At 43.0% G+C, this 21701-nt stretch overlaps 2 protein-coding genes across 5 annotated transcripts in view; both read right to left on the reverse strand.

Annotated features, from left to right (window-relative positions):
- LOC124013748 (rap guanine nucleotide exchange factor 6-like) overlaps nucleotides 1–10232 on the reverse strand; it is a 429435-nt gene extending 419203 nt beyond the window's left edge. For 2 of the 4 annotated variants that reach the window (XM_046328248.1, XM_046328242.1), the window contains exon 1: nucleotides 9452–10232. In XM_046328248.1, coding sequence (XP_046184204.1) covers nucleotides 9452–9526 — 75 coding nt within the window. In that variant the 5' untranslated portion in view covers nucleotides 9527–10232. The remainder of the gene's footprint in view (nucleotides 1–9451) is intronic. The other 2 variants (XM_046328266.1, XM_046328257.1) reach the window with 1 other exon arrangement.
- Nucleotides 10233–15145: 4913 nt separating this feature from the next.
- The window catches only part of LOC123990843 (folliculin-interacting protein 1-like), a 47364-nt gene continuing 40808 nt past the window's right edge, over nucleotides 15146–21701 (reverse strand). Inside the window, exons 15-21 of the mRNA XM_046291746.1 lie at nucleotides 20025–21501; nucleotides 19484–19795; nucleotides 18919–19368; nucleotides 18610–18775; nucleotides 18253–18453; nucleotides 17748–17863; nucleotides 15146–17016 (exon numbers count right to left, since the gene is read on the reverse strand). Of these exons, the coding sequence (XP_046147702.1) occupies nucleotides 16938–17016; nucleotides 17748–17863; nucleotides 18253–18453; nucleotides 18610–18775; nucleotides 18919–19368; nucleotides 19484–19795; nucleotides 20025–21501 (2801 nt within the window). The 3' untranslated portion in view covers nucleotides 15146–16937. The remainder of the gene's footprint in view (nucleotides 17017–17747; nucleotides 17864–18252; nucleotides 18454–18609; nucleotides 18776–18918; nucleotides 19369–19483; nucleotides 19796–20024; nucleotides 21502–21701) is intronic.

Here is a 21701-nt window from a genome sequence, read left to right on the forward strand (position 1 = left end):
TAAAATTAGATTCCCACACCTGTAAAGGGCAAACCACATTTAAACAAGTCATCCAATTTAAGCGGCGGCCTCAAGCTGACAGGCATGGGGAGAGGAGGAGAGAGCCGGACATTAAAAACAAATCTCCTTACATGTCTTCTCACCTCCTGACCCTCTTCCTAACCCCTCCACCGTGTTGCCCACTTGGTCACCCGCTGCTCTGAGGCTGAACACTTAAAAATCACAATGAGTGAACAGCCTGAGGGGTGGGCACTTCAGGGAACCAGCTCAGATTCCTGGCATGCCGGAGGTGTGCATGCCGCATTCTTGTTGCAGGCGTCAGGGCCTCAAACAGTCAGTTCAGGTCCGGCTTCATTCTTTCATGTTAGTGCTCTGAGGACCCGCTAGTAATCCCAGTAGAGGCAATGTTTGGAATCTGGCACATTCTGTGGGCGTGTCAAGTTGAGGTCTTTTATCCACGTGTTTTGAAACAATGCCTCTAAAAATATTTATCTGTGTTCTGCCGGTATTAGTGTCTGAAAATGGGCTTCAAGAGATGACAAAATAGTGTGGGTGAGGCCATAGCCTTGCAATTAAACAAAGCTTCCACAGCAGTGTTTAGAGAGGACCAGACCAAATTGAGGGAAAATGTGAGACTCACTGCAATAAGGTATTTTGTTATACTGGGTGACTCCACTTTTCCATAGTACAATAAACAGGGGGGTCTCCACATTGGTCTTAAGCCAGTACCATTTTGTCAATGACAGTATATGGAATTGTACTCTAAACATGTCACCTTAAAAAAAGTGACAATATTTAATCTTGGGGAAAATAAAGGCAGCATGGCTCATCAGGTCAGGAAACAGTGATTGTTATGCCGAATTGCATGAGCAGTGTCCTACTCCAAATTGGCCAGATTATATTACGAGTTTATACATTTTACCAGGGAACGCAATGCAAAAAAGAGAATGACCATAGTCCAATCTAGACTAATCTGTCCAAAGACACTCAAAGAAGCAGCACATTTTCCTGGTCACTCTCTATTGTACCTTAGCAAAGCTGTTGAGTGGAATGTTATTGTGTTAAATTACATCGCAATGGGTTCTAAGCAGGATGTTTGTAACCTAGCTAGATATTTGAGCTAGCTTGAAAGAGTAGGAGGGGTTACAAGGCCCGCTTTTCGTTATATATATAAATAATAAATAAAAAATCTCACCCAGAGGGAGAGTTAAACTGACACAGACAGTGATTCCAGACCAGTTTAGCAAGGTAATAAATACACTTTAATAAGACTACCATGGCGACAGTTTTAACCCAAGAGTTTGTAGTCTACTTCCGGGACTCCCTATAGAGAGATAAGAACAATAAGGGGCAAACATTAAAAGATAATGTCACTCTTTAACCAGTTAAATGCAATCTACATATTCCTCAAAAGTAATTAACATGAAATAAGGCCATAAACAATAACTAGTAATGCTGCGCACTCAAAGAAAGGTTTATACAGTGGGGAGAACAAGTATTTGATACACTGCCGATTTGGCAGGTTTTCCTACTTACAAAGCAAGTAGAGGTCTGTAATTTTTTATCATAGGTACACTTCAACCGTGAGACGGAATCTAAAACAAAAATCCAGAAAATCACATTGTATGATTTTTAAGTAATGCCCTTCCTTTAAAATATAATTTATTTTCAGGATGTGTTCTTTTCATTAATTCTACAAAAATTCCCATTGCTCTACCGCAGTGAAACGTTGACCTTTGTGACTAGTGTAGCCTTCCTACATCAGAGTGGCATGCAGCGTCTGCTTTCACTATCTGTAAAGTGGCTCTGAGGGAATATGCCTCTTCATGCCCAGAGTCCTGCATGGAATGCTGCTTTACACTCAGGCCAGGCAGCCTGATTCATCCCGCTCCTGCCTAAAGCTTTTCATACTGCACCCGCCCACACCCGATGGCTTTCTGTCCGACTCACACAAGAACTGGTCCTGAACCCAACCGCAGTCCCGCAATGTTATTTTAGACGTATGTGATGACGCAGCTCTCAGTAATTTTGCACCCTAAAAGCAATATCCAAATGCTCCAAAATAACCTAAGAAATAGGTCATATTACCAGAGATTCTCACATGGACCATTATATTAGGCTTTCAGTATTACTGGGCAATATCAGCCATTAGACTACACATAGCTTGAAGAGATTTGGGGACTTGCACTTTCTCTTGAGCAATGTTTTACAGCCTACCTTTTACGATTGGGACGATTTTCAGACAGAATATGGGTGATCAATATTTATTTCTCGGTAATGTTCTAAACCATAGCCTAATCAAATTAAGGAAGTATATATAAATTTTTGTTTTTAAATAACTGCCTACTCTATTTAATTGAGACCATATATAGAGTACCAGTCAAAGTTGACACGCCTACTCACTTTCTTTTTTTTTACTATTCTACAATGTAGAAAATAGTGAAGACATACAACTATGAAGTAACACCTATAGCATCATGTAGTAAATAAAAAAGTTTAGATTCTTCAAAGTAGCAATCCCTTTGCCGTGATGACAGCTTTGCACACTCTTGGCAGTTTCTCAACCAGCTTCACCTAAATTCAATTCCAAAAGACTTAAAGGAGTTCCCACAAATGCTGTGCACTTGTTAGCTGCTTTTCCTTCACTCTGCAGTTCAACTCATCCCAAGCCATCTCAGTTGAGGTGGGGTGATTGTGGAGGCCAGATCATCTGATGCAGCACTCCATAATTATCCTTCTTGGTCAAACAGCTCTTCCACAGTCTGGAGGTGTGTTGGGTCATTGTCCTGTTGAAAAACAAATGATAGTCCCACTAAGCGCAAACCAGATGGGACGGCATATCGCTGCAGAATGCTGTGGTAGCCATGCTGGTTAAGTGTGCCTTGAATACTAAATAAATCAGACTGGAGACAGACAATGTCACCAGCAAAGCACCCCCACACCATAACACCTCCTCCTCCATACTTCACAGTGGGAACCACATGTGGAGATCATCCGTTCACCTTCTCAGCATCTCACAAAGACATGGTGGTTGGAACCAAAAATCACACATTTGGAATCAACAGACTAAAAGACAGATTTACACCAGTCTAATGTCCATTGATTGTGTTTCTTCGCCCAAGCAAGTCTCTTATTATTGGTGTCCTTTAGTAGTGGTTTCTTTGCAGCAATTCGACCATGAAGGCCTGATTCACACAGTCTCCTCTAAACAGTTGATGTGTCTGTTACTTGAACTATGTGAAGCATTCCTTTATTTGTGAGGCTGAAATGAACTTATTCTCTGCAGCAGAGGTAACTCTGGGTCTTTTCTGTGGTGGTCCTCAAAGGAGCCAGTTCCATCATAGCGCTTGATGGTTTTTGCGACTGTACTTGAAGAAACTTTCCTGGTTTTTTTAATGTTCCGTATTGACTGACCTTAATGTCTTAAAGTAATGATGGACTGTCGTTTCTCTTTGCTTATTTGAGCTGTTCTTGCCATAATATGGACTTGGTATTTTACGAAATAGGACTATCTTCTGTATACCACGCCTACCTTGTCACAACACAACTGGTTGGCTCAAACGCATTAAGTAGGAAATAAATTCCACAAATGAACTTAAGGCACACCTGTTAATTGAAATGCATCCAGGTGACTACCTCATGAAGCTGGTTGAGAGAATGCCAAGAGTGTGCAAAGCTGTCAAGGCAAAAGGTGGCTACTTTGAAGAATCTCAAATATATTTAGGATTTGTTTAACACTTTTTTGGTTACTACATGATTCCATGTGTTATTTCATAGTTTTGATGTCTTCTGCGCACTTTATCTTGCACGCCCAACTAGGAGAGGTAGCCTACTGAAGATGAAGCAGCGAATTCTGGGTGTGTGAATAATGTGACAATGAAGTGCTTCTAATGCAACAGGTAGGCTAACGCATAACAAAGCAAAGAGATGATCATCTCCAAAATATTTCAATCCCAGTTGTCTGATCTGACTACCCGCATCATGAAAAATGCTGACTGCACCGCAATGATCTGTCGGGACCTGCAGGTGAATGCAGCCCTCTACTTCACACCACACAGCCAGTACAGACTTGAAATATTAGCTCGTCTTGTACCAATACACATAAGCTTTAGAAGCAGCAGCAGCTGATGGACCAGAGAGTTTGACGTCATTGAGATCCTGTGGATGAGACATAGTGGTCTAGTTGGCGGTGTAAGTTTATTTGGAACCTATAGGCTATAACGTTTGAACCTGCAGCCAGCTACATAGGTCTACCACTGCACAATCAGTGACTTGACTCACTCGCTTTAATTTCAAGCGCATTCTCCTCTTCTAAACGGACCCGCTAATTAGTTTGCTTGATCTGGACCATGGGGATTTTATTAGCCTACAAGGAGTGCTTTCAGGATCCCAGGTCACAAGCAGCCCGTGTTAACTCAGAGTCCCTCCAGAGACCGTACAAAAACATATACAGGCCTCGACATTAACTCTTGTCCTCTTGCTCAGGGCAAGTAAAACAAACGGTTTGAGCAAAGTGTCTTCCAGATGTAATGTTTTGCTCACTGTCCTCCCAATATCTGCACAGTGTATTGGGGTATAATTGTTGTAGGCCTGCATTGACAGGCACGAGTAGTCTTTCAAATCATGCAGTCACAAGATGCATTTGAGATCAAAGCGAGCAGCATTTGCACATTTGTTAATAAATGTTAGCGAGATATTTGCCCAGTTACAGCTCATTTTTGGACAGCAATGAAAATCATACAAAAGTCATGGTGTGTGCAACACCTGAGTGTGCCAGTTGTCTGTTGCCAGAGGCGAGCAAGCGAACGATTAGCACAGTAGGGAAAATAATGATGTTCTGTTGTTTAACTAGATAGCCAATTCAAAACAGTGTAGTTTGGCTGGTTAACTATTAGCATGCATTAATGTCATGTCTGATGTCCTAAAAAAAACATCCACCGGCACTCGTATAAAACCGAAAATGGCCAACACAGTTGATACAGGTGCACAGTTTGAGAAACCAATGCTGCATACTGTTGTAAAACTCTCTCTCAAGCTCTCAAAATTGGCTAGTATTCTCCTATATTCAATACTGGTCATGTAATTCTGACAAAGTTACAAAATATTATTTTTATAGCCTTATTGACAAGTAACGCCGATGATGTAAAGATCTTCCTTGAACACTGAAGATTCTAACCTTACAAATACAGTGCATTCGGAAAGTATTCAGACCCCTTGACTTTTTTCAAAATTTTGTTAAATAGTTTTTGTTCCCCTCAATCTACACACAATACCCCATAATGACAAAGCAAAAACAGATTTTTAGAAAATGTTGCTAATTTATAAAAAATAAACTGAAATATAACATTTACATAAATACTGTATTCAGATTCTTTACTCTGTACATTGTTGAAGCACCTTTGACAGTGATTACAGCCTCAAGTCTTAGGTATGACGCTACAAGCTTGGAACACCTGTATTTCGGGAGTTTCTCCCATTCTTTTCTGCAGATTCTCAAGTACTGACAGGTTGGATGGGGAGCGTCGCTGCACAGCTATTTTCAGATCTCTCCAAAGTAGAGGTCGACCGACTGACTTCAACGCTGATACCAATTGGAGGACCAAAAAAAGCCGATACTGATTTATTTATTTTAAAAAATAAAAAAAAACTCTTTTAAATCGGCAGATTTTATATACGCAATGACAATTACAACAATACTGAATTAATAATGAACACTTATTTTAACATAATATAACATAAAATACATTTTAAAAGTGTCAAATAAATAATGAAACATGTTCAATTTGGTTTAAATAATGCAAAAACAGTGTTGACAAGTAAAGTAAAAGTGCAATATGTGCCATGTAAGAAAGCTAACGTTTAAGTTCCTTGCGCAAAATATAAGAACATATGAAAGCTGGTGGTTCCTTTTAACAGGAGTCTTCAATATTCCCAAGTAAGAAGTTTTAAGTTTGGTGTTATTATAGGACTATTTCTCTCTATACCATTTGTATTTCATATACCTACTATTGGATGTTGGACTATTGGATGTTCAAATAGGCACTTCTGTATTGCCAGCCTAATCTCAGGAGCGCTGTTTATGACTTCCAGCCGATGAATCAAGTATTGCTAAGAGCTGCTGGCAAACGCAGTAAAGTGCTGTTTGAATGAATGCTGCCTACCACCACTCAGTCAGACTGCTCTATCAAGTCATAGACTTAATTATAATATAATAAACACAGAAATATGAGCCTATGGTCAAATCCGGAAACTATCCTAAAACGTTTATTCTTTCAGTGAAATACGGAACTGTTCCGTATTTTATCTAACGGGTGGAAACCCTAAGTCTAAATATTGCTGTTAACATTGAAGGTTGTGCAATGTATGTCATAATTATGTAACATTCTGGCAAATTAATTACAGTCTTTGTTAGGAAGAAATGGTCTTCACACAGTTCGCAATGAGCCAGGTGGCCCAAACTCCTGCATATACCCTGACTCTGCTTGCACTGAACGCAAGAGAAGTGACAACTTCCCTAGTTAATATTGCCTGCTAACATGCCTTTATTTGAACTAAATATGCAGGTTTAAAAATATATATACACTTCTGTGTATTGATTTTAATCGTGCGACGATTGTGTTTTCACGAATGTTATTTTGTTAAATCATCACCCGTTTGGCGAAGTTGAAGTAGGCTGTGATTCGATGATAAATTAACAGGCACCGCTTTGATTATATGCAACACAGGACAAGCTAGTTAACATAGTAATATCATCACCCATATGTAGATAATCACTAGTTATGTGAAGATTGGTTGTTTTTCATGAGATAAGTTTAATGCTAGCTAGCAACTTACCGTGGCTCCTTTTGATGCTGCACTGACGTAACAGGTGGTCAGCTTGCCACGCAGTCTCCTCGTGGATTGCAATGTAATCGGCCATAATCGGTGTCCAAAAAGGCAGATTACCAATTGTTATAACTTAAAATCGGCAAGGCAGATTTCAATCGGTCGACCTCTACTCCAGAGATGTTCGGTCTAGTTCAAATCTGGGCTCTGGCTGGGCCACTCGAGGACATTGAGACTTGTCTCGAAGCCACTCCTGCGTTGTCTTGGCTGTGTGCTTAGGGTTGTTGTCCTGTTGGAAGGTGAACCTTTAATAAATCCAATGTATGCACCAAACAGAACGCATTGCAACAGACTCTTCAACGCAATGGTTCAAGGCAAACGCATCGTTCCATTGGAAATGAATGTACTTCTGGTCAGTGTGATCGAGGTGTATGAGTATTTGTTGACAAGATGTGTGGTATTTTGCAAATCAATGACATCAGAGATAATGTATAAGACTATCATTATGCTACTCTTGTCATTCAGTTGGTTAAGCTAACAGTCCAAGTACAGGATATGAGCCTAGTTTTGTGAAGTAGGTGTATGTTCCAAACTCACACCTTCTGCGGTCTCATTCTCACAAGCAGCTGTGACCTATATGTTCCACCTCAACTAGTCAATGGATGAGTGATACACATCACACCAAAGCCATCAACTTCACATTGCGAAAGAGGCCTATGTTTTATTGCTGAAAAATTATGGGTTAGTACTGTTAAATATGCAGTCCTCTGATTTTTTTTTTCCCCCCATATGAATTGTCACAGCACGTGTGACAATTCTGTGTAGTAGAATCCAGAGACCTTACCATATAAGAAAGGTTTAGCCTCTCATGGTGGAATTTTAAAAAATGTGCCCAATAGGACTCCCTACCCTTAGGCATGGATGGACCACACAATCTCCTGAACAACAACACATGGTTATTCAACTACAGGGCAACCAGAAGGAGAAACTGTTCTTATCTTTTATAACATTAGTTTTTTCTTCTAATCTGTTTTCGGGGAACCCAGGGAGATCCAGCTCAAACAGAGACTCTTCCAATTCCCAGAGTAAAACGTGCACCACACTCATGTCTAGAAAAGAAAACGGTGTGATATGAGCTCCATCATCCGGTGCCTGTTGCTAGGAGAACTTTGAAAATATGGTGTGGACTGCTATAAAAAATGTCTGATATCCGTGCTAAACTCAATAGCAGTATAGTAAATCATGCACTTCTACTGGCACAGTGGATAGAGGGGGATGATTAACTGGAAATGCAGGACATCATGTGTCCCCCAAATGGCACCCTATTTCCTACATAGTGCACTACTTTTGACCAGGGGCCATAGAGCATTATGTATGGGAAAGGGCACGATTTGGGACACCACCCATACATGCAGCATAAATATCACACACAAAGCCCAACATTTGACAACCAAGCATGCAATGCCTCTCTCGGCCTACAAGGTAACCGGTACAAAAAGCAACACATTTTCATTCATATCCCTAAGATACCCTCATTACTACTTTTTTAACCACTGTTTGTTTATGTTTGAGGACCAAAACATGATTGTTAGAGAGTTGTCACTTTGTATTATGTACTCACTTTCTGAAAAAGTGCAGAGTACTTGGGGCTCCCGAGTGGTGCAGTGGTCTAAGCCACTGAATCGCAGCGCTAGAGAAGTCACTACAGACACCCTGGTGAGATTCCAGGCTGTATCACACACAACCAGTCGTGATTGGGAGTCCCATAGGGCGGCCCACAATTGGCCCAACGTCGTGTGGGTTTAGCCGGTGTAGGCCGTCATTGTAAATAAGAATTTGTTCTTAACGGACTTGCATAGTTAAATAAAGGTTAAATACGTTCTAGTCATTGATAGATCAGTGAAAATAAAATAGGCTTTTGAACTTGGCTGTGGGAGGTATTTAACCGATTGCATTTAACCTATTGTAAAATGCTTGCAATTCAAAATGTTCTGCAACAAACAGACTCCTTAGGGAGATAGTATAGGAAAAGCAGTGCCAACACAGCTGGGACTCCAGTTTTAATGGGCTGAGGTTTGGATTCACAAAGAACAGTGACTAAAAACTGCATTCTCACAAATCCCCTAACAGTAATCAAACTGACAGTCACCGAGGGATTCTGTTGAAAATATTCGACCGGAGCCTGGCCCTATAATATATAATAGGACAACAATTGCATAATAATTTAATATTTCAAGATGCAGCTTTTCAGAAAACTAAGGGAGACCATAACGTTAATGAACGATCTTCGTGACGTCATTTAAATATAATCGACAAACTCACTCACGTAGTAACGTTAGTTAGCATGTTCGCTCTCATGTTTTGGATAGCCAACTAGCTTAGTAACTTCAGTACACACACACAACACAAATAAAATAATAGCTAGATGGTTCATTCTTATTTTCCTGGTAACAAAACAAACTCAGTGACTGGCTGGGTGGATGGTTAAAACACTGCTCCTCGTCAACTCGTGCGTTAGCATGCTAGCTAGCTAAATTACTCCAGCTAGCGAAGGGCAGTAAGCTACTTTAGCTTTCTGACTTGAGAAATTCAAACCAAGAACACACAGCTTAGCCAGCTTGCTTACCTCTGCTGTCCGTAGTGATGGAGGTTTCTTTAAAGCTTGTTTGAAAGAATTTTCCATTGATCCCGTCATTGTCATAACTTCACACCAGAATCAAATCCTCAAGAGATCCCAGTCTCACTTGTTAAGGCCGATACCGCTCAACTTCCATCCCGTCACCCGAGCATGGAGTGAAAATGACTTGTAGAAATTAAACACAAAACTAGCATCTAGAACACAACCGGTGCGCATAAAATGTACCAAAAGTAAATCATGCAAAAATGGATGTGAAAATCCTCGTGTAGAATTATATGCATTTTTAGAATCCAGTTGGAAAGTTGCTGATCATCCGTTCTTCATTTGGGACGAGTTGACTTCTGTCTCGACGCCGGAGTCGAATCTGTGATCCCTCTGTTCATTGACAGCTCAAGAACACAGCCGCAGGAGGTGGCAATCGTTTAAAAAAAAAACAGTAATAACGTTTCATTTATCAACAAAACGTACTACAAAATGAAGTGAATATTATCAATGGTAAACCAGTAGATAATGCGCTCGCAAGCTCTTCACTTCTTCAGCTTAGTTTGAGCAACATACTTGTCTATCTGTGGGAGAGCTACTAACGTTTCCTCACAGTACTCAAAAGCAAATCTCATCAGCTGATAAACTTTCGGCCTTTAAGTGTTTTTCAGAACCACCAACTCTCTATCCTTGTTGCAAAATCAAGCCAACTGTCTGCTATACTGTAAGAAATTACACTATACGTGTTAAGCTCCTGCATACATAACATATTAGTATCAGCTTTAGGTAGCTGGGTGTCAGTTCTTGTTAATGCATAAAAAAGTAAATTCTTGTTGCGTTTGGTCGTCACTAGAAACCACAGCCACAAAGTCAACTATACAAATTAGCTTCTCAAAATGTGATTTTAAACATGACCTTAACCACATTACTAACGTTATGCCTAACCTTAAATTAAGACCCCAAACCAAATGTATGTTTTCATGGATTTGTACCATAATGAACTGACATTGTGGCTGTGGTAACTAATGGGAAACGTTCCGCTCCCTCTCTGGTTCATGTCCAGGATATCGCGAGAAAAACACATTACTTTCCGTCGCAGACGGCCGTGACCGGGAGACCCATGGGGCTACCAAATTGGATACCATGAAAAACGCGTAAAAGTAAATTAAATCAATTCAAACATATCAAGATATATTTAATATTTGAGATTATTCCGCCCTTTGCTTTGATGACAGCTTTGCACACTCTTGGCATTCTCTCAACCAGCTTCGAGGTAATCACCTGGAATGCATTTCAATTAACAGGTGTGCCTTGTTAAGTTAATTTGTGGAATTTCTTTCTTTTTTAACGAGTTTGAGTCAAATCAGTTGTGTTGTGACAAGGTAGGGGTGATATACAGAAGATAGCAATATTTGGTAAAATACCAAGTCCATATACAGTATATCACAAAAGTGAGTACACCCCTCACATTTTTGTAAATATTTGAGTATATCTTTTCATGTGACAACACTGAAGAAATGACACTTTACTACAATGTAAAGTAGTGAGTGTACAGCTCGTATAACATTGTAAATTTGCTGTCCCCTCAAAATAACTCACACAGCAATTAATGTCTAAACTGCTGGCAACAAAAGTGAGTACACCCCTAAGTGAAAATGTCAAAATTGGGCCCAAAGTGTCAATATTTTGTGTGGCCACCATCATTTTCCAGCACTGCCTTAACCCTCTTGGGCATGGAGTTCACCAGAGCTTCACAGGTTGCCACTGGAGTCCTCTTCCACTCCTCCATGATGACATCACGGAGCTGGTGGATGTTAGAGACCTTGCACTCCTCCACCTTCTGTTTGAGGATGCCCCACAGATGCTCAATCGGGTTTAGGTCTGGATACATGCTTGCCCAGTCCATCATCTTTACCCTCAGCTTCTTTAGCAAGGCAGTGGTCGTCTTGGAGGTGTGTTTTGGGTCGTTATCATGTTGGAATACTACCCTGAAGCCCAGTCTCCGAAGGGAGTTGATCATACTCTGCTTCAGTATGTCACAGTACATGTTGGCATTCATGGTTCCCTCAATGAACTGTAGATCCCCACTGCCGGGAGCACTCATGCAGCCCCAGACCATGACACTCCCGCTTTACTGTAGGCAAGACACACTTGTCTTTGTACTCCTCACCTGGTTGCCGCCACACACGCTTGATTTATCTGAACCAAATAAGTTTACCTTGGTCTCATCAGACCACAGGACATGGTTCCAGTAATCCATGTCCTTAGTCTGCTTGTCTTCAGCAAACTGTTTGCGGGCTTTCTTCTGCATCTTTAGAAGAGGCTTCCTTCTGGAACGACAGCCATGCAGACCAATTTGATGCAGTGTACGGCGTATGGTCTGAGCACTGACAGGCTGACCCCCCACCCCTTCAACCTCTGAAACAATGCTGGCAGCACTCATATGTCTATTTCCCAAAGACAACCTCTGGATATGACGCTGAGCACATGCACTCAACGTCTTTGGTCGAGCATGGCGAGGCCTGTTCTGAGTGGAACCTGTCCAGTTAAACCGCTGTATGGTCTTGGCCACTGTGCTGCAGCTCAGTTTCAGGGTCTTGGCAATCTTCTTATAGCCCAGGCCATCTTTATGTAGAGCAACAATTATTTTTTTCAGATCCTCAGAGTTCTTTGCCATAAGGTGCCATGTTGAACTGAGAGCGATAACACCAAATGTAACACACCTGCTCCCCATTCACACCTGAGACCTTGTGCCACTAATGAGTCACATGACACCAGGGAGGGAAAATGGCTAATTGGGCCCAATTTGGACATTTTCACTTAGGGGTGTACTCACTTTTGTTGCCAGTGGTTTAGACATTAATGGCTGTGTGTTGAGTTACTTTGAGGGGACAGCAAATGTACACTGTTATACAAGCTGTACACTCACTACTTTGTAGCAAAGTGTCATTTCTTCAGTGTTGTCACATGAAAAGATATACTCAAATATTTACAAAAATGTGAGGGGTGTACTCACTTTTGTGATATACTGTATATACACTGCTCAAAAAAATAAAGGGAACACTAAAATAACACATCCTAGATCTGAATGAATGAAATATTCTTATTAAATACTTTTTTCTTTACATAGTTGAATGTGCTGACAACAAAAATCACGCAAAAATTATCAATGGAAATCAAATTTATCAACCCATGGAGGTCTGGATTTGGGAGTCACACTCAAAATTAAAGTGGAAAACCACACTACAGGCTGATCCAACTTTGATGTAATGTCCTTAAAACAAGTCCAAATTAGGCTCAGTAGTGTGTGTGGCCTGTATGACCTCCCTACAACGCCTGGGCATGCTCCTGATGAAGTGGCGGAAGGTCTCCTGAGGGATCTCCTCCCAGACCTGGACTAAAGCATCCGCCAACTCCTGGACAGTCTGTGGTGCAACGTGGCGTTGGTGGATGGAGCGAGACATGATGTCCCAGATGTGCTCACATGGATTCAGGTCTGGGGAACGGGCGGGCCAGTCCATAGCATCAATGCCTTCCTCTTGCAGGAACTGCTGACACACTCCAGCGATGTTACAGGCAGCAGAACGTTCTCCACGTCGTCTCCAGACTCTGTCACGTCTGTCACATGTGCTCAGTGTGAACCTGCTTTCATCTGTGAAGAGCACAGGGTGCCAGTGGCGAATTTGCCATTCTTTACATTTACATTTGTTCTCTGGCAAATGCCAAACGTCCTGCACGGTGTTGTAAGCACAACCCCCACCTGTGGACGTCGGGCCCTCATACCACCCTCATGGAGTCTGTTTCTGACCGTTTGAGCAGACACATGCACATTTGTGCCCTGCTAGAGGTCATATTGCAGGGCTCTGGCAGTGCTCCTCCTGCTCCTCCTTGCACAAAGGCGGAGGAAGCGGTCCTGCTGCTGGGTTGTTGCCCTCCTCCAAGTCTCCTGATGTACTGGCCTGTCTCCTGGTAGCGCCTCCATGCTCTGGACACTACGCTGACAGACACAGCAAACCTTCTTGCCACAGCTCACATTGATGTTCCATCCTGGATGAACTGCACTACCTGAGCCACTTGTGTGGGTTGTAGACTCCGTCTCATGCTACCACTAGAGTGAAAGCACCGCCAGCATTCAAAAGTGACCAAAACATCAGCCAGGAAGCATAGGAACTGAGAAGTGGTCTGTGGTCCCCACCTGCAGAACCACTCCTTTATTGGGGGTGTCTCGCCTATAATTTCCACCTGTTGTCTATTCCATTTGCACAACAGCATGTGAAATTTGTCAATCAGTGTTGCTTCCTAAGTGGACAGTTTGATTTCACAGAAGTGTGATTTACTTTGTGTTACATTGTGTTGTTTAAGTGTTTAAGTGTTCCCTTTATTTTTTGGAGCAATATATATATATATATATATAGAGAGAGGACAGTCCTTCAGATATGAAGATCAGTCTATCCGGAAAAGTTCAAGAACTTTGAAAGTTACAGTTACAAAAACCATCAAGCGCTATGATGAAATTGGCTCTGTGGGGATCGCCACAGGAAAGGAAGACCCAGAGTTACTTCTGCTGCAGAGGATAAATTAGAGTTACCAGCCTCAGAAACTGCAGCCCAAATATATGCTTCTCAGAGTTCAAGTAACGGACCAGTGGCAATTTTAGCATGTAAATCTTGGTGGTGCAAATAAACAAAACAAGTTGTGCCGTGACCCGGATCACTGGTTGCTGCGTAAAGGAGGTCAAAAGGGAGGTGAGTGTAACGGATGTGAAACGACTAGCTAGTTAGCGGTGGTGCGCGCTAATAGCGTTTCAATCAGTGACATCACTCTCTCTGAGACCTTGAAGTAGTTGTTCCCCTTGCTCTGCAAGGGCCACTGTTAAGTTTGATATTGGCGACAAGGCTATTAACAACAATGCTTAACCCATGAGGGTGGCTGTTGTCGATGTATGCAGATGGTCCCTGGTTCAAGCCCAGGCAGGGGTGAGGAGAGGGACGGAGCTGTTTCACAGGCAAGAGAGACCGTGAGTGAAAACGCTAACCTTCGTTGTTTAGAGTTATTTTGAGCATGTTGAAAACCGCTCAATATAACAACAACGTTAAGTTAACGTTAAGTTAACCCATGATATTAAAAGCTCTTTATAGACAAGGCTATTAACAACAACGTTAAGTTAACCCATGATATTAAAAGCTCTTTATAGACAAGGCTATTAACAACAACGTTAAGTTAACCCATGATATTAAAAGCTCTTTATAGACAAGGCTATTAACAACAACGTTAAGTTAACCCATGATATTAAAAGCTCTTTATAGACAAGGCTATTAACAACAACGTTAAGTTAACCCATGATATTAAAAGCTCTTTATAGACAAGGCTATTAACAACAATGTTAAGTTAACCCATGATATTAAAAGCTCTTTATAGACAAGGCTATTAACAACGTTAAGTTAACGTTAAGTTAACCCATGATATTAAAAGCTCTTTATAGACAAGGCTATTAACAACAACGTTAAGTTAACCCATGATATTAAAAGCTCTTTATAGACAAGGCTATTAACAACAAACACCCAAGGCACATGCCTATGTGAAAAGGTAATGCAGTTACATACTGTACATTTCCCTTTTAATTGGCATCATTCTTACTAAAATTAAACATAAATTTGGACTGAAACATTACTACTGAAAGTATGTAACGAGACACTTGTATCAACAACATTGGCATCTTTATTGCACAACATTCCCTTAAAATTGGGAAAGGATCATTTTAGAAACTATTCATATTCAAAGACATTATGTACAAATAAATGGAAATAAACTATTTACATTAACCGTTACACACCATACTAAATCATTTATTCATATTCATGTATAAAGATAAAAGTAGACATACCTCATAGAAATAATCAGGAGCTTTACAAAATGCAATAAGAACATATCCTGAAGGACCTAGCATCTTACATGATAAGCATGTAACAATAATTTCAACCAGCAAAATAAATTCTTCAGAAGCCCCTGATCCATTCATGCCACCATAACATGGCACACTCTCCAGACAAAGATACTTCCAAATGAAATGCAACACATGAATTTCATGGTTGGTACAAATATTTATTAAAAAAATAAAAAACAAATCTGTGGTTTAGATTTGTGGTTTTGCATCTTGCTTTTGTAAAATCAATGCAGCAATTATTTACCTTAAACATTGAGTATAGTTTAAGGAACTGATAAACGTATTGCTAACAGATATTCCACAAACTCTCCCTTTGTAGCATGCAATACAGCCGTAAACATGGTATGATGGTGTCAAAGCGATACAAATGTTTTAAACTTGTGAAAATATTTCCGTTTGAAAATATATGTAGATCATTTTTTGTTTATTTTTCTCCACATACAACAGTAGAAATGAGCTCTTGTTGTATTCCAAAAATAATTACAAAGGTTTTCCCCATTTTCAAATATGTAATTATTAACATCCCTTTTTCAAAAAGAGTTCAGCATTGGGTTCGCAGTTTTATTTGAACATTCCACTGATTTAAAAATACAAATAATTCTCTCAGGCTTATCTAGTCGGCAACTATAAAAAGCGTGTAGCGTCGATCGCCCACAAAATATCTGAGGTAGTGCTGTACCTGTGATCAAGAATGTTAAAGCTACACTGCAGTTAAGAATTACAATGAATGTGTATAAATTACCCAGATGCGACTTCCAGGCCTATGTTTATATAATTAGTGTAGTTCATTTTCAAATGAAATCCAATGAATTATGGATCATTGAGGGAGACATTTCAGACATTTCACTTGTAAACAAATACATGAAGAACACAGAAACATAATTGAAATAAAAGTGAATTTGATCATATTCACTACAAGTAACAAAAAAAACTCATCCTATCTATCACCTGTGCTTCCTGGATAAACGTGTAAAAGATTGTACGGGAAAGTAGTAGATGTAAAAAATATATATTTTAGAATTGATATCTTGATTATTATTTATACTCAACAGAATAATTATTTGGCCTTCTTGTCCTTTAACCAGGTTAAAATAATGTTGATGCAGAGGAGGGGGAAAACACTGAAAAAGAGGAGAATTGGCCACAGCAGCAGCATGCCTCTCTTGCTTGGAGTGGGCCAACAGAGCTTCATCTCTTACTAGCAGAGGAGACCATGGAATCGACTGTCCCCTTGTGGCAGTATGTCTGTATGCCCATTATGTCTGTTTGCCCAGTGGCAGCAGCAGTAGCTGAGGTCTCAGATACATCCATGAGGCCCTTCTGCATCTCAAATGATACCCTATTCCCTACATAGTGTACAACTTCTGAATAGTATGCAATTTGGGATGCACACCTTGCCCAGGAGACTCTGCACTGCACCGGCCTTCTCAGAGCATCAGCAGGGCGTCGGTGAACAGGGTCAAGCCGACGTGTTGGGCCAGGGTGAAGCACAGTATCCAGCTGCTCCAGTCCACAGTCACCCGCCACCTCTGGCTTTAGTTCCATCTATTATAGCAGTATTTGGGCCACGTAGGGAGAGTGAGTGCTTGCCACCGCGGCCAGCAGGGGTAGGTCACTGGACTCAATACTGAATGATAAGAGCCATGCTTAGAATATTGTATATAGGTGAAGAACAGAATAACAAGCCAAGGGTTTATTCTCCTAATTCAGTTACTATGATTGTTAATGAGATGTAAATAACACAGTGTAGTTTTTTAAAGGCCCAGTGCAGTCAAACTTGATTTCCCTGTGTTTTGTATGTATACTGAGTGTACAAAACATTAAGGTCACCTTCCTAATATTGAGTTACGCTTGAGGTTGGAGTAATAGTGTCAAATTGTGAAAATGATGATAATGTCCTTTTAGTGTAAGAGCTGTTTGAAAAAAAAAGAGCCTGAAATTTCAGCATGTTTTGGAGGGATGTAGTTTTGGCTTGCCTGGTGACATTACCAAGTGGTAAATAAGTTAATAGACCAATAAGAAAGAGAGTTCCAAACCTCTCTGTAATAACTACGCCCTGGCAGTCCTCGCAAAATTCTTGAGAAATTGCTCTTGCTAAGAAGCTAGTTTTGACCATTTTAATTGAAAACAATCACTGTAAGGTACTTAATTGTTAAACAGAAATGATTTGATATTGAGATAAAAACAACTGCATTGGGCCTTTTAAGAACAGAAAGACAACATGGATTACAATACTGATATCTGACAAAAAACGGGACCCTATTCCCATAGGGTTCTGGTCAAAAGTAGTGCACTATATAGGGAATAGGTGTCTTTTTGGACACAGAGCCAATGTATAAAAACGGTTTAGGTGCTCACCCCAGGACCATCCCCAGCTCCTTGACGTGCACTCTAGTCTGTCCCTTCAGGTACTCTGCCAGCATTTTACTCTTGAAGTAGATCTCCTGGAGTCTGTCCTCAAGGTGCATTATGCACTGTGGAAAGGGATGTCAAACTCAATTACAACTGTGTTACTGATTAGCCTCGTGTTACTGATTAGCGATTAGCCTCGTGTTACTGATTGGCCTCGTGTTACTGATTGGCCTCGTGTTACTGATTGGCCTCGTGTTACTGATTGGCCTCGTGTTACTGATTGGCCTCGTGTTACTGATTGGCCTCGTGTTACTGATTGGCCTCGTGTTACTGATTGGCCTCGTGTTACTGATTGGCCTCGTGTTACTGATTGGCCTCGTGTTACTGATTGGCCTCGTGTTACTGATTGGCCTCGTGTTACTGATTGGCCTCGTGTTAACGTGTTACTGAGTAGGGATTTTTTTTACAGTGCTAATAACTGCATAGTTATTTGTTATTTGTATGGACTTACAAAGTTGGGGGAGAGGTTCATCTTGTAAAGCAGGTGGGTGGACTGGAGCAGGCTGGACACGAGGCTGGACACCAGGACCTCCTTCCCCAGTTTGTTGTTGTCCGTGGCTCGTCTCTGGCTGCTGGCTACCTGCACCGTCCACTTATCAGTGTCTGCGATAATGCAGACCGCCTCTGCAATGGGCTCATCCAACACTGGATGCTGCGAAAAGAAGAGAAACATTTGTGCTCCGACAGATGCAGACCAGATACAGCGGTGCACTCCTGTTGATGCCTTATGAGCCTCAAGCAAGCATAAAGACTCATAATCCAGTTTTAACACAAACTTCAGTGCTTCAGGTATAAAGCAGTCTCTTACCTGTACAGCGTGCGCTAATTCTGACATGAGGCCCTGCCTGAGTTTGTCATCGTTGGGCATCCCCTGCAGAACAAAGTCCGGCACATAGGTTGTGCAGTACCCTCCGAACAGTGACCTCCCAAAGTTGGCAATGCTCGGTTTGGAGAAATGCTCCACCAACTTTGACCTGTTGATTTAAAACATGGCACAGACATCAGAACATATTGTAACCCAGAAATGCAACTCACATAGAAGTTGATGTGTCTTGAAAACCTAATATGAAGGCCAACACGTTTATAATGTTGACATCACTAGCAGTGTGCATCTCACCCAGGGAAGGGGACCTCCACCTCTTCCTGCCACTCATCTGGCTCCTGATCATCTTTGTAGTAGGTGTCGCTATCACTCTGCCTGTGGACGTCCTGCCCTGCATCTTCGCTCTCGCTGTCCCCAAGCGCACTGTCCGAACTCTCGTTCCGAGGGATCTCACAGTCATTAAGCGGGGCCCCCTTCTTTTGTTGGGCCCCTTTGGGGATGGTTACTGAAATCAGGATGCACATGTTCTGCTCAGCAGAACAACTTCTACAGGAGCGTGCCTCTGATGTGTCTGTAGAGCCACACCTACACCTGGCCTGGACGTCAGCCTCCCCCCCACACCTGGCCTGGACGTCAGCCTCCCCCCCACACCTGGCCTGGACGCCAGCCTCCTCCCCCACACCTGGCCTGGACGTCAGCCTCCCCCCACACCTGGCCTGGACGTCAGCCTCCCCCACACCTGGTCTGGGACGTCAGCCTCCCCCCACACCTGGCCTGGACGTCAGCCTCAGCCCCCCCACACCTGGCCTGGACGTCAGCCTCCCCCCACACCTGGCCTGGACGTCAGCCTCCCCCACACCTGGCCTGGACATCAGCCTCCACCCCACACCTGGTCTTAACGTCAGCCTCATCCCCACCAACACCTCCCGGTCCCACACCCACCTGCCCTGTTCCCTTCTGTCCCTGATTCCCATGTCCCTTACAGCAACTGCTACTCTGGACTACCGAAGGGTCCAGAAGCTCTTTCTGGGTTTTGTCCGTGCCGTTTGACAAGTCCAGGCATTTCGCCTCATCGTCTATAGTCCTGGTCTCTACAGGGCTGTCATCACTGAAGTACTCATCGAACAGCTCTGAGCACTCCTCACTGACAGGGTTCCACTGGGGCATCTGGCTGAAGACACGCATCAGAGTCTTCTTTCCGCCAGCATTGGTCTTCGTTTGGTCGGGTGATATGCTGGTAGTAGACTTCACCCTCTGATCACCGCCGTCACCGCATCCACTCTGCTGCTGTTGTTGTAGTGGTTGCGGTTGCTGTTGTAGTGGTTGCGGTTGCTGTTGTTGCTGTTGTAGTGGTTGCGGTTGCTGTTGTAGTGGTTGCAGTTTGCTGTTGTAGTAGTTGCGGTTGCTGTTGTAGTGGGTTGCGGTTGCTGTTGTTGTAGTTGCGGTTGCTGTTGTTGCGGTTGCTGTTGTTGCGGTTGCTGTTGTTGCGGTTGCTGTGGTTGCGGTTGCTGTGGTTGCGGTTGCTGTTGCGGTTGTTGTGGTTGCGGTTGTTGTTGTAGTTGCTGCTGTTGTGTTGTTGTAGTTGCGGTTGCTGTTGTTGTAGTTGCGGTTGCTGTTGTTGTAGTTGCGGTTGCTGTTGTTGTAGTTGCGGTTGCTGTTGTTGTAGTAGTAGCGGTTGCTGCTGTTGTAGTGGTTGTTGCTGTTGTTGTAGTTGCGGTTGCTGTTGTTGCGGTTGCTGTTGTTGCGGTTGCTGTGGTTGCGGTTGCTGTGGTTGCGGTTGCTGTGGTTGCTGCGGTTGCTGTGGTTGCTGCGGTTGCTGTGGTTGCGGTTGCTGTTGTTGCTGCGGTTGCTGTTGTTGTTGTAGTAGCGATTGCTGCTGTTGTAGTGGTTGTTGCTGTTGTTGTAGTTGCGGTTGCTGCCTCTGTTTCTCTTTGATGCATTTCTTGTGCTTCTTAATGTCCTCCTGAAGCTTCCTCCTCCTGCTCTCTGTGTCTGATCCCGGAGACTGGGGGTCGCCGATGAGAAACAGCACTTTGGTGGCCGGCTCTTCCTGGTGTTTTGACAGAAAGGGGCCGGGTACAGGTACAGGTACAGGTACAGTCTTGTCAGGGGGCTTCTTCTCCAGTGGTATCCCAGAAGAGTGGAACACCTTGATGGGCAGACTCCCCACCCCCTCCTTCTCGCTGGCCTTGACCTCTAACTCGGTCTCAGGCTTAGTCTCCAGCAGCACACAGACCTGCTCCCTGGGGGAGGCGGAGCCCACACGCACCACTGTCTCCCTGGGGGAGGTGGAGCCCACACGCACCACTGTCTCCCTGGGGGAGGTGGAGCCCACACGCACCACTGTTTCCAGCTTGGCCTCCAGAAAGGCAGTTGGTGACTCCTTGAGCGGCGTGGGCTCACTAACATCCTCCATGTGGATGATGGGCACAGCGTTAGTGTTGTGGCTGAAGTGGGCCTGGGCCTGCAGGACACTGTTCTTGGAGCCCTGGCTGTTGTTACTACTGTCCCCCTCCTTAGGGCCAGCCTCAGTGTAGGTGCTGCACTGCAAGCTGTTGTTGCTGTGTGAGGGGTAGCTGCGGTCCTCTTGGGGCTCGGGATCCTGGCTGAGGTAGTCTCCGCTGGGCTTGTGCACGGTGACCAGCACATAGTCTGACTCCTCCACCTCCCCACGCTGCAGTGAGGTGGTGATGAGAGAGCCTGGGATGACGATGGCCTCGTCCTCAGTGCTGTCCAGCATGTGGGTCTCCAGCAGCTCAGAGCAGCGGATGAAGTAGGTGAGCACATAGAGGAGTCGTTGGACTAGCTCCCGTCTCCGCCCCACCACTACTGTCCTGGACAGACGCACCGGGGAGCCGATGGCCCCGTACAAGTCACCTAGTCACAAAACAAACACCACAGTTAACAACACGTTTCTTATTTTCACTTTGTTGCATAAGTAAAGCCACATTTTGAACATGAAAATGGGGTCAAATGTGTAGAACTTATTTTTCCCCTTTAACATTTGGGAGAGTGAAGGAAATCTCCATCTGTATCACTGCTCAGTGCTGCATTTCTCCTGTTCAGCCACTATGTGG

This window comes from Oncorhynchus gorbuscha, linkage group LG02 (genome assembly GCF_021184085.1).
Source record: "Oncorhynchus gorbuscha isolate QuinsamMale2020 ecotype Even-year linkage group LG02, OgorEven_v1.0, whole genome shotgun sequence".
Lineage (NCBI taxonomy): Eukaryota > Metazoa > Chordata > Actinopteri > Salmoniformes > Salmonidae > Oncorhynchus > Oncorhynchus gorbuscha.